Genomic DNA, 14,825 nt, shown 5'->3' with positions numbered 1-14,825 from the left:
ATTTATGAATCCTTTATAAGGGTAGTCTTATTATAAAGCAGATTAATAATAATAATAATAACAATAATAATGCATAATAATGATAATTATTGCAGATTATAGATTATAAATAAATCATTTAGGGACAAGGGGGTGAGATTAAATAAATTATACTTCTTCTCACTCCTTTTCGAACACTAGATGTGGCACTGTTTATGTTGCTAATGCTGTTGTTGTTGTTGTTGTAAATGTCATTTTTTTGTTTTGATTTCTCTTACATGACTATGCACTGCAACATTTGTTTTGTTTTGTAATTATTTATTTTACTTGTTCGAAATAAATGTATCAATCAATCAATCAATTGTAAAGTGCTACCAAATAAACCTTATATAGTACGATTTTTCCAGCCTTAAAAACCAGACTCTCTTTACATTTGAGACTCCGTGAAACAGGTTAATGGTCACTGCTTTATTATGGATTATTTGACCCTGTGTTTGTCTCATCCTACAACAGCCCACAGTTTATCAGAATCAGAAACAGGTGTATTACCAGGTAGGTTTACACGTACGAGGAATTTGACTTGATGTCATGGTGCATACATAAAAAATAACATTAATAATAATAATAATATTTAAAAATATAGTAAAATTCTCTGATGTTACCTGATCCTTGGGGCCCCGGTGGTGGATCATGTGCCTCTCCAGCTGTGAGCGGTAGGTGAAGGTGTAGCTGCAGTGCGAGCAGCTGTAGTTGTCCTCGCTGGTCTCGTGGCGATACTTGATGTGCTCCTTCAGCGAGGCGTTGCGCTTGTAGCCCCGTGAGCAGTAGGGGCAAGTGTGCAACTGGGAGAAGGAGTCTGGGGTGCCTGGGAGGGAGACAACAAGGAGAGGTTACATTCTGCCATCAATCATCTGACTTACACTTTGCTTCATCAAAAGTGTTTTTTTAGATAGTTTCTTTGAAAATATCACTCGTCACCGGCTTGAGCTTCAATATCAGGATCCATGTATTTATTATCCTCTCAAGAATGGAAGTAGTCATCACATACAGAGCATTTGGTACAACTAGTTCCAGAACAGTGTCCTTCACATGCTGATATACAAGAGAGGGAGTTACACAGTCACAAGATGGAGGAATACCGGTTCAAAGCAGTATTCAATGTTTAGTTCAGATTAGCTCCACGTCAGAAATGAGCATGCTTGTCACATGTCTATCTCCATAGAGGCTGAATCATCATGTTAATCACACAGCTATCATATGCCTAAAACAGTCCTGATGCTCTTCTAGGTAATCATACATCCTGTCATGTACACAGCTACGTAGGGCCTTTGTTATTATGTGTACTCTGATATTGGAAGACTACATTCATTATTTTTCCAACAGTTTCTAAGGGGTGGCTGTGTCCCACTTTTCTGTTCCTTTTGAAACAGACGGCGTACATGTAGTTTGAGCATCTCTCACCTGGCAGGTTGTCAGCATTAAAGGTTAGAGTCATGATCATGAGTCGTGGCTGTGCTTGTTGCTGTGGTCCTGCCTGATGTCCACCTAACTACTTTTGGCTGCACCCGGAAGATTGTTGACAGGATGCATCTTCATTTGCTTTTAAATGCGGACACATTATCTTTTCTAACATTTGGACTGTCTATGTTGTAAATGTATTATCTTTTGAATTTATAGGGAGAGGGATCCCTCCTCTGTTTCTCTCTCGAGGTTTCTACCATTTTTTACCCGTTAAACGTGGGGTTTCTTTGAGGGTTTTTCCTTGTATGATGCAAGGGTCTAAGGAAAGGGGGTGTCGTATTCTGTACAGAGTGAAAAGCCCCCTGAGACAAATGTGTAATTCGTGATATTAAACTATATAAATACAATTTGATTGAATGATTTATTGACAGTCTGGAGCTATTTTAGGTTGAGATTGGCAAGTTGTGTGTCCTCATGTTATGTCTTGATATTCTCTAACGTTAGTCGCTTTAAACTTGGCTTTAAAAGCTGCTAATGTAGCATTAGCTACTAGTGGTGGAGCGCAGGAGCTGATCTTTGAAGTTGAGTGAGTAAGCAGAGATGTGTTATTTAAATGTTACCGTTTTCATCAGCGCCTCCTGTCTCTGCCGGGCTCTGCTCATCCTCGGGGGCTTCAGGAAAGATGACGGGGGTGTCTCCCTGCTGGAGGATATCATCCACTAGAGAGTCCTTCTCAGCGTCCTCCTCCTCCTCCTCCTCGTCCTCCTCCTCCTCCTCTTCGGACACATACTCCTCCTTCACTAAAAACACACACATAAAAACAAGGTTTGAGGAGTGGATTTATGCAGCGGAGCAGGGTGAAGGACTTCTTGACCGGTGACAAAAAGTCTCCATCTGGTACTGTAGATATTTACAAAACGGCCTCTGTAGTGATGACTGAATCAGCCGCTGAATGTGATGTTGTTTTGCAGGAGAACCACTAGAGAGCGCCTTGGGGTCTCTTAAACCCTCTCTTAAACTCTTTACAAAAGCAATGCCTGGAGAACACACCTTTCCCCCAAAAGTTGAGAACACTTTTGTTTATATTACATTAGTAACTCATAACTCATAACTCACTTTTCTGCCCATCTCCCATGCTACTGCACTGAAACTACTTTTGAACACTTAAACTATATTATTAACATTTTAAACTGTATACCCCGGTTATCTAGGCCCTTTGTTTTGTTTAATGTATACCATGTTTATCTAGGCCCTTTTTGTTTTTTGTATATATGTCACACTGTAGGACTGCGGGAAACGATATTTCGATATTTCTGGATGTACAACATGTAGAATTATTGACAATAAAGCTGACTTTGACTTTACATGTTACTTGTTAGATGCTTTTATCCAAAGCGACTTACTTACTCAGTACTGTGGGCAATCCCCACAGGAGCAATTTGGGGTGAAGTGTCTCAGGGACACAACGACATGCTGACTGCAGTGGGGTTTGAACCTGTGACCCCCTGATCCCAACACCAAGGCTCTATCCACTGCGCCACACGCCTCACCTGTTTATTTCACAATGAACCAAATGGCTCTGAAGGACCTATTCAATATTCCTGGTGTCTCCCTATTTTCTGAAAAATGTCTGACGTGAACAGGATGGAATAAAAAGAGATGAATCACTAACAACTTTTGATAGCTAGATATTGGCCAAATGTTTAAAACTCTTCACACCTCCAACAGAGGCCAACACCTGTGAAGGAGGAACGCTGAGAGAAAGCTGAAAGGAGCTGGACTTTAAACCACTCCAATGACTCAGAGCTCACGTCTCCTCTTGATCCCGTTTCTGTACAAAACCAAAAATCACACAAGAAATAAACTACTTAAATCACAGCTTGCTCCTCTGACCCTTTTGAGTGCAATATGACTTAGGTTAAAGGAAAAACACCCAAACTTCTGTTCAAGTAGAAGCTGTTATGTGCAGAAAGCTAGACCTTAGAAGTTATTTTGTTTTCTTTCCAAATAGCATTTCAGAAAGATAAGAAATAGGAGGAATAGTTAATCCATACCGTGTACATTTGGAAAGTCGATACCTCCAATTATACGGGTTTTTCTCTGGAAGTTTTTTTTTTTTTTCCTTGTACGATGTGAGGGTCTAAGGACAGAGGGTGTCGTTTTCTCATACTGATATTCTGAACAAACTGTGCTGTTGTATTTACTGTAAAGTGTCTTTACTGTAGGGTATTTGTATTATATGTACAGCACTTTGGCTCGACCAAAAATCGTTTAAAAATGTGCTATATAAATAAAACTTGATTTGATTTTGATTTGATATACTTTTAGTTTGACGTCTTACAATTGTTATGTTTGCTTTGTATATGCACAGCACCTTGTTCTGAATGTACCGTATAAGTATTCATTAATTGTTGGTGTAAGAGCCAGGTTTGTCATGTTTGGGTTTAAGCCGTGCCAATTGTGTGTTATTTGCTCTGTGTGCCATAGGGTGGCGCTGTCCTGTTACCTAGGAACAGATATTTAAGCTGTGTCATGTCACATGATTGAGTGTGTTTAACCCCGGTAAGGCATATGGTTTGTAAGTACTGCAAGAATATATGGACTCACACTACTTTTACGAGGCACACGAACACAACAAATGGATTGTATTATGCTGCAACTGGAATTGAGACTCTTCATTAAAGCAACAAAACTAACGGTATCTTATCCACACAGTATAGCGTGTCACATGAGGAGTTTTAGTTACGAGTCTAAAGCTCCTACAGTCGGATCAGAACGTCACCACTTGTAGTCGATGGCGTCTGTTGCCTTGTTGTTTTAGCTAATGATATTTAACAGCAGTTAGTAGAGACGTTTCTTCACTTCCTGGGTGTGAAAACATGAATAAGCACAAGAAGTGAGGTTAAACATCGACCAGCGTTGCCATGGAGAACAAGCAATTTAAATGCAGGCAAAGGCCTCTTCCTGCTGAGCCTAGTCAGGGACAGGTGCAGCTGTGTGTGTGTGTGTGGTGTGTGTGTGTGTGTGTGTGTGTGTGTGTGTGTGTGTGTGTGTGTGTGTGTGTGTGTGTGTGTGTGTGTGTGTGTGTGTGTGTGTGTGTGTGAAGGAGAGGCGGGATCGGGGCGAACCTTGTAAAGCTTTATTTTAAAGACACAAAACTTCCCATGATCTCATCCAAAAGCTTTCCAAATCTCTCCCCCCCCCCCCCCTCAGAGACTCATCTAACTGTCACCATGCTTCTTTCTCCTTACTCATCCCCCTTCCTCTTATAACCACTTGTTTAATTATAAATGCCTTTCCTAAAGACCAATAATAATATCGTGAAGACCAAATGACGACTTCACAGAGCTGTTCATTGTCTGAAAAACAGTCCACTGATATTTAGTTTACAATCTCACAAAACAAAAAAAGCAAATCTTTAATATTGAAAAGCTGGAACAGTGAACCGTTGTCAGTCCCTTGAGGAATCCCTCCATGATTTATCACACAAACAGAGGTTATTTTTCTTGCGCTTTGTATGTCTGAGCTGTGATAAATCGTTGTGTTGTTTGCCATCAAAAATAGGGTAAAAAACAAGACATTTAGCTCATTTCCAATTGTTAAGGCATTTCATTTGGACAGATATCTTTACAAAAAACAACTCGAGTACATTAGTATGGACCGACAATTAGAAAAAGGTTTGTGTTTGCTATGGATCTTGTTACCTGACTCCTCCCCTTTATGTTTTTGTCCTCCATCTTGCAAACTTCTCCCTCTTTCCTACTTTTCTCTTCTTCATTTGTCTGTGCACCTTCATTTAAATCCCTTCCATTGCCTTTCCTTAGTTTTTGCCCCTCACCTCCCTCCTTTACTTGCTTCATTTCCCTCCATCACCCCCCCCCCCCCCCCCTCCTCACTCTGATACACCCTTTTGCATATTTTCCCACCACACTCTACAATTACACTTAATGCCTCACAAAAAGCTGCGCAGTAATGACGTCCAGGACACACATGTGGGATATCAGACTGGAATGAAAACAGGAAATCATGTGGTGCACTCACTCACATACACACTCAATGGGACACATGTACACGGAAAGGCTCACACCCACACACACACACACACACACACACACACACACACACACACACACACACACACACACACACACACACACACACACACACACACACACACACACACACACACACACACACACACACACACACACACACACACACACACACACACACACACACACACACACACACACACACACACACACACACACACACACACACACACACACACACAGAGAGAGCACTGCACTCTTATACCTTGCCAGAACCTGTCACTGTGAGTCCGTGGTGAATTTATAAGGCGGGATGGATTGGAGCTGCAGTGCGGCCCAGACTGCAGGGGGAGCAGCGAACACTAATCTCTCACCAGAGGAAAGAAAGGAGTGAAAGTTGAGAAAATCCAAAACATGTCCGGCGAAGACTTTAAAGGGTTCCCGACGTGGCTCCACAGCAGCATTTCATGACTTTTTCCTTCAACGCTGCAGTATCTCGCTCGCTCACAAACACACTGAAGACATTACTCCTCCCTGGCCTGTTAATGTTTTCTAGAGAAGCCGACTGGTTGTACTGCAGTTGCAGCTGTAAAACAACAGGTACTGCCATAATGCATGACTCAAGCCAGGTCAGAGGTGGAAGAAGTGCTCAGATCCTTTCCTCAAGTAAAATAACATGCATGGTCTTAAAATCCTGACTTCAAATGTTTACTTAAGTAACAAAGTGTTAGCATCGAAATGTAGAAAAAGTTCTACAAAATGGCCCGTTTCAGAATAATATAAAGTACAGGACATTTATCCGTTAAATGTACAAAAGTAAAAGTACCATGTAAGCAAATGTCTCTTTAACAGCATTGTATTATTGTAGATGGTTATATTACCTTGTTTTTTTTTATCACATTTAAGAGTATATTTAATGTGTAGTTTGTCAATGTGGAGCACATTTGCAAAATGCAGGGTTTATTGGTAGTACCAAATTGCATCGTATGAGATAATTATATCATGTATTTTATATTCAAAGGTAACTACTAACTATGAGTGTTAGATAAATAAAGGGGAGGAACACGTACAATATGTTCCTCTGAGTATTTAAGTAGAAGTATGAAATGGAAAAACTCAAGTAAAGGACAAATATGTCAAAATAATACTACAGTACTTGAGTAAATGCACATATGCCATCACTGATACACTCAATGACTCAAAAACTGATCAGATTCCCTGAATTTCCAGAACTACATACCTTCATTTTCTGAGCAGAAAGTGTTGGTCTGTGCAGAGCATGTACTTCCCTGTGAGAGGCAGCTGATAGTGAGGGTCAAGGGTTGAGAAACACTGCTTTCAGACGGTGAAGGCACTGATTTCTGCTCAACACTGCACATTCTTCTCAAGCCTCACCATTTAGCACCAAAAGAGCTGATAGCAACAATACCATGCTATTACTGGCACTACTTTAAATCTTCCGTATACTAATGATGTAATATATGTTATGTTGGAATTTGTCATTCAGCATAGAAAATCATAAACAATGTACTATAAAAAATAAAGAGATCTTTGTTGACAAAAACCAAAAGGACCAGCTAGTTTTTTAGTCTTTTCAAAACATACACATACATCTGGTTATCTCATGGTGAAGTACGTGGAAGGCATTGCTTTCATGACTTTTGAATGTAATTTCCCTTATATTTTAACCACACGATTTGTACCTCACTCATCACCAGAGTTTCATATTGGTTAATCTGTTTAAAGGGGTCCTATTCTGCTCATTTCCAGGTTCATATCAGTATTCAGTGCCTCTCCTGTGACATGTCTCCATGCTTTAATGTTCAAAAAGCTCTTAATGTTTCTCATACTGCCTGTGCTGCAGCACCTCTTTTCACCCTCTGTCTGAAACCAGAGTCCAGTCTGCTCTGATTGGTTAGCTGGCCGGCTCTGTTGTGATTGGTCAACTGCTTAGAGATGTCCCGCCCCTTAGCCTATCACGTACAATGTGTTGGAGCGCTAGCCAATAGAAGCGCGAGTGTTACACAGTGATGTCACTTTGTACTGGAAGTTAACAAAGGAGTCCAATGGAGGCGTTTCAGGGGGGTGTGTTATCTGTCATTTTGTGTTACTTATCAGCTACAGTCTGCCAGTAATAAAGGGCATTGACTGATGTCATTGAACAGCTGAATGCACTGTATACATGCTAGACTGAGCAAAGAGAGGATAAGGCCTAAAAAGTTAGAGAAGTCAGTTTGTCTAAAAAAGTCAAACCAGCGATGCTCATGTTACCGAACAACAACAAGCTCAGCAAACCCTCTGTGCATAATTAAGGGCTAATAATACCCAAAGTCGGAGCACCACCTTCAAAACACTGAGGAGAGGCTTCCAGACCAAATCTGTAGTTGGATTCTGAGCAGGGAAGAAAACAAGGAGAAGAAGAGAGGAAAACAAGGAAACAAAGGCAACGCGAGAAGAATACAAAGAGATGAAAGGAGAGAGCAAAGAGAGGGAGACAGTGAAAGAGAGCTCTGCTCACACCATGTAAGGCTTTATCCAGAAACAATGAAACCAGACTTGAGAGAAATATCTCTCAGTGTCACATTCTCGCCGTCTCCATGGTTTTAGTATTTCCTGCTTGGCTGTAACTGACTGCTGTTGAGATGAAGGCAGATGCTATAGCGTAGGCTGAGCTGTTTGCGGGGAATCGAGGATTAAAAGGCCATTGAGAAGCGGCGTAAACACAAGCCAATCAGACCCTGCTGGTTCGGCTTCTGCCTATTAAATCTGGTGGTGTTGTTTGGCTCGCATGCTGAGGTGAGTCATGTTTTGGAAAGTGTGTTTGCAAGTGCTGATCCTGCTAACTGTCTTACTCTTTGGTTATCTTGAGGTTTAGAGTTTGAAAGAGCTTTTCTCAAACTGTCTCAAACGACAAAACACAGACTTAAAACATGTTTCTCACTGCTCCCTGTATTTCTCCCTCCTTTCTCCATTCTCCATGTATAAAAGTGGCTATGAGTGTGACGTCAGGGTGTTTCCACAGGTTAACCGATGGTAAACAAAAAAGAGAAAACCTGAAACCTTGAATACATGAAATATTTAACTACATGTCAACTCTTTATGAAAAAATCAAGACAGAGATACTAACAACCACCCGTTCACCACAATATCCTCCTGCTATGAATCCTATTCCATTGAAGTGAATTCAAGGAGATCAAACTGTCCAAAAACTGCACGTCCTGGTGACACTTCTGAAGCTATAAATGGGCAGAAAAGGAGGAAGGACAGCAGGAAATGTATTGATACGGCGAGTTAAATAAGGCCGACGTGATGCAGGCCTGCAGGACTGAACCTGATCATCTACAAGTGGACATGTAGTGCAAATAAAAATCTGTCTGCACAGACAAACAAGACTCAGTTTAGCCGACTCAGCTCCCCTCAGCCACTAAAAGTCCCGGCAGTGCTAATTAGAAAACTCATTACATTTCTATTTCACTAATATCTCAAGTCAACATTCATGTCTTTTTACTGCAAAGGTGGATGTTTTTACTACAAATCGTGCAACCCTACTGGAAATGGAAACAGCTGTAGGGTTACGGAGCTCCGTTTCTATAACCCACAACAATTTGCAGCTACTTTGCACAATTGTAATGTATATATAATCCAATTCCAATATGTGTCTGTAGCATATTTATATATATTCCTGTAGCTTAGTGAGACTGAATATTGTCAAGCACTCAATTTATTCAATATTTTTGTTATATTGTGTATTATCTACTCTAGTGATATATGTCCTTTCTATTGTGAATTTGCATATATTTGCCACTAATGTGAATTTTCTATCTATCTGATGAACCAACAATGGCCGTGTTTGTGTGATGGAGCCTCACCTCCGTTCAGGGAGCCGTTGTGGGGTAATACTTTTGTGGCGTAGTCATGGCCGCCATGCGTTTTGGCCCCTTCAGCGGGGGGGGCCTCGGTCTCCAGCAGGCCTTCCTCCTCCACGATGTGCAGCTTGTCCTCGTCATCAGAGTCTGAACTGGCCTCCAATCCGCCATCGTTGAATTCTGTCACTGCGGAGAAGACACACAGAGACGGAAGATGATCTAACTTGTAACACAACTTACGATTGATCAGAATCAGGTTTATCGCCAGGTACGTTTACACATACAAGGAATTTGCTTTGGTGTATGATGGTGAAAACATAACCAACAAAAGAAAATAAGAGAAGGTCAAAAATATAACGATCATAAATTGAAAATATTTTTTAAATAACCATTTAACATAAAAAAAACACATTTGTATTTACAAAATAATTTAAAAACTAAAAAAGTACAATGAATATATGACAGTATATGACAAACTGCAGTGTGCTCTATTTTAAAGTGGAAGGCTGTGCAGAGATGTGTACAATATTCAGAGGGATGAACATGACTAACAGTATTAAAAAAAGAACAATATGTTGGTCACATGATGTGCATTATGGGGTGGATACGCTGTGTAGCGTTCATTCTGATTCCCAGTGTTGAGAGGGAGAAGCCCCCTGCTGCTGTAATCAGTGTCTGATTTACATCTGGGTCACAGAATATAGGCAATTAACTGCAATTACTGACAAGCAGGACATCAGTGTGATCAGCATCTGAGCTGCAGGGGGAAAGTAAAGCAACGTGGCTCTGCTGAGTCTGATTAGACCCCGAAGTGTCTCTCCTTTATACATTTCTAGCATAAGTGGCATCTCAGGACATTAAAAAAAACGTGCTTAACTTACTGACATGTTAAGAATACACAATGAGGTCCATGTCATTTAGCTAATTCATGTAAAATAGGCATTGTGGGATCTCACTCTCTAATTTAAAGCCACTCGGAAACGCCGTAATAATATATACAACGCCAGCCATTTGAGCCTGCCACTGCAAATGTTACAGTAACAAACAGGGTATATGCAGGAATCCTGAAGTCAAATTTAATACCTTTTAAGACCTTTTTTAAGACTCTCTCCATACATTTTAAGACCTCATCGCCACTTCGAGTTTTAACCGGTTACATTGGCGACACACTTTACCTCACATTTACTATATACAGTATTGATTGTCCTTCCTCCTTATCTTCCAGCCATTTGGACGCAAACTTGCATTTCCCCATAACGATGTTGTTTAACAACCGGCGTAAACGGGCCTTCGCGCGCTATCAAGCAGTGAGCGTGCGATGTCCTGTTCAGATGACGTCTAATCCAACGGGATGCCATAAATAAACTACACAGAATCACACTACACACCTACGCAATGATTACATTCAGGCAGACTGTAGAATACAACCTCTTTGGACAATTTATGTACTTATTGAAAACAAGCTACAAAATGTAATACCTTGGAAAACACCGTTTAATACTTTTTAATAGCCTTCATTTTCGCTAAATTGATTTATCAACTTTTAATACTTTTTAAGACCCCGCGGACACCCTGAGTAAAAATGTGTCTAACATGAAAGCCATAACATTGTGTTTATCTTTATAGAAATGTCTTCAAGGCGAGACCCCCACACCTGAGCTACAAGCGTAAACATAACCCTGCTAACCAATTAGAGAATGGTGGATCTGCAAAACGCAGCACAACACGGCCTCAATTAGCCCACCTACGCCAAGCAGGACTGAAGGCCACCATGGATCAGAAAACACCTGCTGCATCAGATTAAATGAGGCACGGACCCCGTTATCTTATGTATTATTATATTTGAACCAAAGAAAGAAGACTGCGTTTGAAATCACATACAAATACATGTTTCACAGTTGTAGTCACACTTTAATTTTTTTACGCAAATAAAGGAAACTGTGTGGGAAAAAAACGAACAGAAACTAATAGAAAATGTTGTATTTGTACATCAGATTGACATCTCAGAACCCAATTAACTAGCCACAATCAAAACTGTTTCAACTCCGAACCACATCTGATGTCCTCTGCTATCATTCGCTCCAAACTTCCTCACCTCAGTCGACTTCTGACTGGAGGTACACACATGTTCCTTCTCTTCATGTACACAGAGGTGACATACAAAAATTGATCACTTGTATATCAGCCTCAGAAAGCAAATCTATTTGACACTGTGCTGCAGTCCATGAGCTTCCTAACAACAGCTCAGAGTGAAAATTGAACCAACAGGATGTTAGCACCATTATTCATGTGTGTGTGTGTGTGTGTGTGTGTGTGTGTGTGTGTGTGTGTGTGTGTGTGTGTGTGTGTGTGTGTGTGTGTGTGTGTGTTTGTGTGTGTGTGTGTGTGTGCGTGTGTGTGTGTGTCCTGTGAGTTACACAGGGATGTAAGTGACGATGAGCACCATGCTGTTTGTATTTAATTGCTTTTTCACCGTCAGCATTTGTGCACTTACACTTGTGTGTGTGCACAAGTGAGTATACTGTATATATGTATGTGTGAGTGTGTACAAATGTGTGTGTGTGTGTGTGTGTGTGTGTGTGTGTGTGTGTGTGTGTGTGTGTGTGTGTGTGTGTGTGTGTGTGTGTGCCTCTCTCTACAGCAGGGTGGCTGTGCATCTTGGTGGAGGTGCTGAAGACGCCTAATGAGGAAGAAAGCTTGGGTTGTTTGTTCAATGGTGACAGGTGCACACACACACACACACACACACACACACACACACACACACACACACACACACACACACACACACACACACACACACACACACACACACACACACACACACACACACACACACACACACACACACACACACACACACACACACACACACACACACACACACACACACACACTACCAGAAGTGATGAGGCGCTTCAGGGAGACAACGCTGTCAATGATCCAGACAGACGAGTACGGAGCTTGGATTTCAAAAGTGTGTGTGTGTGTGTGTGTGTGTGTGTGTGTGTGTGTGTGTGTGTGTGTGTGTGTGTGTGCGATGCACGCCTGGATCGATGTAAGAGGCTGGAGCAGAAAGAGAGTAATATGTCTGTATGCATCTAGTTTGTGATTTCATTTATAAGCCAGATGATGGAGAGAAACACTTTGTTTGCTGTTTGAAATAAAAAAGATAGGATTAAACTTGTTTGATCCCGTCAGGTGTCTTAGCAGCGACAGCAATAAGGGTGAAACACAGGATATGACAGATATGAATGATTAACATGAATAACAATAATGATGGATATACAGATGTAAAATCAACAGATAATAGGACAGATTGAGGTTAGATCTTCTCATGTGCAGTTATCATTACAACAGACAGGGGGCACTGCTGAGCAGAGTAGGAAAGAGGAAAGGAGAAGTGCTTCCTAACACATGTGATGTAAACAACAAACAGTGTGTCTTTGAGAGCATCTGCCCCCAGACTTTCTGTAGACTGGACTGAAGTGTTTTCTGTGCTTTCTGGTTCTCTTTTTTACTTCCTGTGTTCCCTTTCACACATGCATACAGAGGCAGAGACTACCCCACAAGGTGCCATCTGCTCCGGGGACTTTCATTCACACACTGTTGGCCATCGGGGGGTTAAAGGGGCCCTATTATGCTTTTAGGGGGTTTCCCTTTCCTGTAGTGTGTTATCTAAGTTTCTGTGCATGTACAGAATGCACAGAAACTTAGATAAGGCTAAAATCCCAGAGAATCCCTCCAGAGGTAGTTTCTCTCACAAACTATAAGTGATAAGTTAAAGGTGGGGTAGGTAATTTTGGAGAAACCAGCTCGAGTGCGCTAGAATTTGAAAATACACAGCCGGAAAAAATCTGCCACTTCCTTACAGAGCCCCTCCTCCAACACACACGAACGCGCACATGACCAATGAGGGCACGAGATAAGTTTGTGCACAGATGGAAGGCTGACAGGCAGGTAGGCCATCCAGTTATTTTAGCCGGGCCGGCTCAGATGATTGGTCGTACTTTTTAAAGTACTACGGCTTCCACAGATGACATTTTTTAATGGATTTTTTGTCAAAGCACTTCAGATATTCATTGCTATCGGGATGTTAAGAGCATTCCATGGAATATAACAAAAAGTGTATCTCGAGCCGGTTTCTCAAACTTACCTACCCCACCTTTAAGTAACAAAACATGACAGTGAACACATCCCCCCCTGCCTGAAACGCCTCCATTGGACTCCTTTGTTCACTTCTATAACATAGTGACATCACTATGTAACACTCACGCTTCTATTGGCTAGCGCTCCAACACATTGTACTTGATAGGCTAAGGGGGCGGTACATCTCTAAGCGGTTGACCAGTCACAACAGAGCCGGCCAGCTAACCAATCAGAGCAGACTGGGCTCTGGTTTCAGACAGAGGGTGAAAAGAGGTGCTGCAGCACAGGCAGTATGAGAAAAATAAAGAGCTTTTTGAACATTACAGCATGGAGACATGTCCCAGTAGAGACACTACATACTGATATGAACCTGAAAATGAGCATATTATGTCCTCTTTATTATTATGTATTTCTCCCAAGTCCCTTTATTCTGTCTCCTTGTATATATCTCCATACATAAAAGTCCTACAACAATTTCCCTGTGGGTGTGTTTAGATCCAGAGAGAGTTTGGGAGCTTGGTCTGAACACATCACCCAGACAATGAGTCAAGTGAACTGTTAATCCTCCATCTGGAGATCTGTAGAGAGGAGACGCCAGCTAAGAGAGGAAGAGAAATGTCTAGACTGTAGCATTCCTCCCGTCTTACCATCTATCACTTTAATTAACAATCTGTTTCATAACAGGTCCCTTCATTACTTCTCCAAACTAATATTTCTTCTGAGTTTCCTTCTGATTACTAACTGGATTTCTGCCACTTTAATTTATGAATTTGTTCTGTGTCGCATTTTCATCATGAATCAAAAAGTCTCCAATAATATCTGCAACAGGTACCAAAAATCACTGTTCTTTTTGTACAGTTGTATCCACTGAACTCTGTGTCTTGCTTTAACCATTCAATGAGGGAAAAAGGAGTTCTTCTTATATAAGAAATAGACAGAATACAGAGGCAGACCCACATCAGGACATGTGACCCTGGAGGGGGAAATTATGTGCGTCTGACACCACAACACAACCCTGACTCGACCACATGGTTTCTGAGTCACAGGTCGGCTGCTGTGCAACGGGAAGAGGGGGAGGGGGAGAGGACAAGCTATAAATAGACTTCTATAAATAAATACAGTAAATACAGTATACAAGGAGTAAATAGACAAGGTCAAAGTAGCTGTATTAATGCTGCATTTCACTGCATGGTGCATCCACAGGGAAGGTTCTACAAACCACACTTTGTGATTTTCAGGTTTTCCATTTTTGTTTTACTTTGAGAACTTTTTGAACATTAAAGCATGTAAACATCTCGCAGTAGAGGCACAACATCTG

General features: G+C 41.3%; 1 protein-coding gene across 2 annotated transcripts in view; it reads right to left on the bottom strand.

Moving 5' to 3' along the window:
• The window catches only part of LOC117500235 (zinc finger E-box-binding homeobox 1-like), a 60,046-nt gene that overhangs the window by 8,834 nt on the left and 36,387 nt on the right, over window positions 1-14,825 (bottom strand). For both annotated transcript variants that reach the window (XM_034153034.1, XM_034153035.1), the window contains exons 2-4: window positions 9,362-9,544; window positions 2,061-2,240; window positions 642-844 (exon numbers count right to left, since the gene is read on the bottom strand). In XM_034153034.1, the coding sequence (XP_034008925.1) occupies window positions 642-844; window positions 2,061-2,240; window positions 9,362-9,544 (566 nt within the window). The remainder of the gene's footprint in view (window positions 1-641; window positions 845-2,060; window positions 2,241-9,361; window positions 9,545-14,825) is intronic.

Source organism: Trematomus bernacchii, unplaced genomic scaffold, assembly GCF_902827165.1.
Source record: "Trematomus bernacchii unplaced genomic scaffold, fTreBer1.1, whole genome shotgun sequence".
In the NCBI taxonomy this organism is placed as follows: Eukaryota; Metazoa; Chordata; class Actinopteri; order Perciformes; family Nototheniidae; genus Trematomus; species Trematomus bernacchii.
The sequence above is the reverse complement of the archived record's forward strand: the minus strand, read 5'-3'. Positions and strand labels throughout refer to the sequence as shown.